The sequence below is a fragment of the Lathyrus oleraceus genome, chromosome 6, assembly GCF_024323335.1.
Source record: "Lathyrus oleraceus cultivar Zhongwan6 chromosome 6, CAAS_Psat_ZW6_1.0, whole genome shotgun sequence".
NCBI lineage: Eukaryota > Viridiplantae > Streptophyta > Magnoliopsida > Fabales > Fabaceae > Lathyrus > Lathyrus oleraceus.
Window position 1 is genome coordinate 14,484,390 of NC_066584.1, and position 2,131 is coordinate 14,486,520.

The window sequence follows — 2,131 nt, forward strand, 5'->3', positions numbered from 1 at the left end:
GGAATTACAACAAATGTAACCGACTCGCAACATTACAGTTTTCAAGAAACCAATTGTTACACTAATAGGTGTTTTCATGCATGCCAATTACCTCCATTACACACGTTACTTCTCACGACACGCCCCCCATTTTCCTTCTCTCTACTATTCAATCAACGGTCATGATTCATTATCCACCACTCTACACACATTTATGTCATGCATGTATATGCTCCCCCTAAATTCCTAAACTACCACTATACTTCTATCTTCTTATCCAATAACATCACTATGTGTAACCATGCATGACCCCACTTTTTCTACCCAATCCCCATTTCTCATCTCTCATCACTCCAACCAACACGTATGCATCCTACATTTCCAAGTGTCCTTTTCCCCTTCTTTCTTCCTTCATGTTGCCTCTCTCTCATAGGTCACTCTTCATCAACACTATACTCTCTCTTCCAATCTTCCTCCTCTTTATAACAACCTTCACTACCTAAAATCATCCCATCCAACATCCAACAACATTTTAAGGTAACCATGATCAAAACATTAACTCCTTACCCAAATCCAGCTAAAACAGCTGAGATCATGTCCAGGTATAGACCCATAGCACCAAAGCCTGAGACATGTTCGAGTAACAATTCAATCAGTGATGGATCTTCTTCATCTAACTCACTTTCTCATAAACTCAAACAATCTCCTTATCTTAGGAATCTCTGGCCACAGTTACAAGCAAGACCCACAAGGACAAGAAAACGAGGTAGAGCTCCTATTTCACTACCTTCTTCTTTGAAGAGACAAAAAACACATGTCTTAGGTTTTTGTCAACCTTTGCATGTAACATCTCCAATAAAAAACCTTTCTTTACAAGCTGCTACTTTTGTTCCTCCATCTTCACTTCCTCAACTTTCTCTTCCAAATCATGGAATTGGAGTTCTCAATTCCAATCATTTGGACAAAAATCTTAATTTGGTCACACTACCTCTTCTTCCTTGTTCTCCTAATTCACCACCTCATCATAATAATGCATCAAAATTTGAATTAGAGGTGATAGATTTGAACAAAACCAAAGGTGAAATTCCAAAAGAGATAGACCTCTTGCAACAGCTCCAAAAACCAGCTTCTACCTCCTCCAACAATGTCATCAATGTTATCGCGCCGCAACCGATTCGACCTATAGGTTCATGCATTAGTGTTGGTTGCATTAATGAAGTTTCAACTACTATACCATGTTTGACTCAACAAACACCTAAGAAATCAGAGGAATTGGAACAAGAGATTGAGTCAGACGTATTGCCAGCTGTGATATCAGACTCAAACAACAGGGTTAGGATGGTGAATTCGGCTTACAAAGAAATGGTGGGTCAACCAGAATGTGCATGGCTAGAAGTTCAATGTGGTTCATCATCCTCATGCAAGAGGATTAGTGGTGAGGTAACATTGCAAATTTGTGATTCTTCAATTATACCAATTTCTTCAAATGGGTTTTCTTGTTGGGCGAGGATTGAATGGGAAAATAATGGAAAGAAGAAAAATTGTGTGAATGCTTTTTGTGATGTTGTGAAGTTATGTTGTGATCAATCAAGGGACTATGCTTTCACGTGGAGGTTTCATACTCGTTCTAGGGAAGCTTCTCAATCCAGTTGTAATGCTTGAAAATTGAAACTTTGCACATAGTTTCTTTGGAGTGTAATCTATGGCATGAGTAATTAATGTCTTGTTTGTTAGCTAGCTCTAGATATACTATAGATGTGTATATAGTAATAGTATATAGTACATAGCTTTTTTAATTAAGTTTCTTTCTTTTACTTTCATGTGTACAACAAGACCTTGTGCAATAATTGCAATAATTATGTATATGTATGAAGGTGAAGCTATTTAGCTACTACATAATTAGTTAAAATTTCTTACTTTATTCAATCTAGAGTTTCATACGGTAAAATCTGAGATCAAAATTTCTATCATTCAATCTAGAGTTTCATACGGTAAAGTCTGAGATCAAAATTTCTATCATTGAGTTTTCTGTCATTGGGCTAAGTCTGAAATTTAATTAAATTTTCAAGTGCTAAGTCTGAGATTAATGCTAAACTGTGCTAAGTCTGAGATTAGATTAGCGTTAAGTTTGAGATTAAATTAAATTAATTTT

The 2,131-nt window shown here is 36.4% G+C and overlaps 1 protein-coding gene across 1 annotated transcript; it reads left to right on the forward strand.

The window, feature by feature from the left end:
- The first annotated feature begins 340 nt into the window (after nucleotides 1–340).
- Nucleotides 341–1,905, forward strand: LOC127098261 (uncharacterized). Its single transcript, XM_051036797.1, has one exon. It carries the CDS (start codon nucleotides 523–525, stop codon nucleotides 1,639–1,641), a length of 1,119 nt encoding a protein of 372 aa, XP_050892754.1. The 5' UTR covers nucleotides 341–522; the 3' UTR covers nucleotides 1,642–1,905.
- Nucleotides 1,906–2,131: the final 226 nt, after the last annotated feature.

Coding starts and splice junctions, on each gene's coding strand:
- LOC127098261 (XM_051036797.1), top strand. CDS start 523: ATGATCAAAACATTAACTCCTTACCCAAATCCAGCTAAAACAGCTGAG.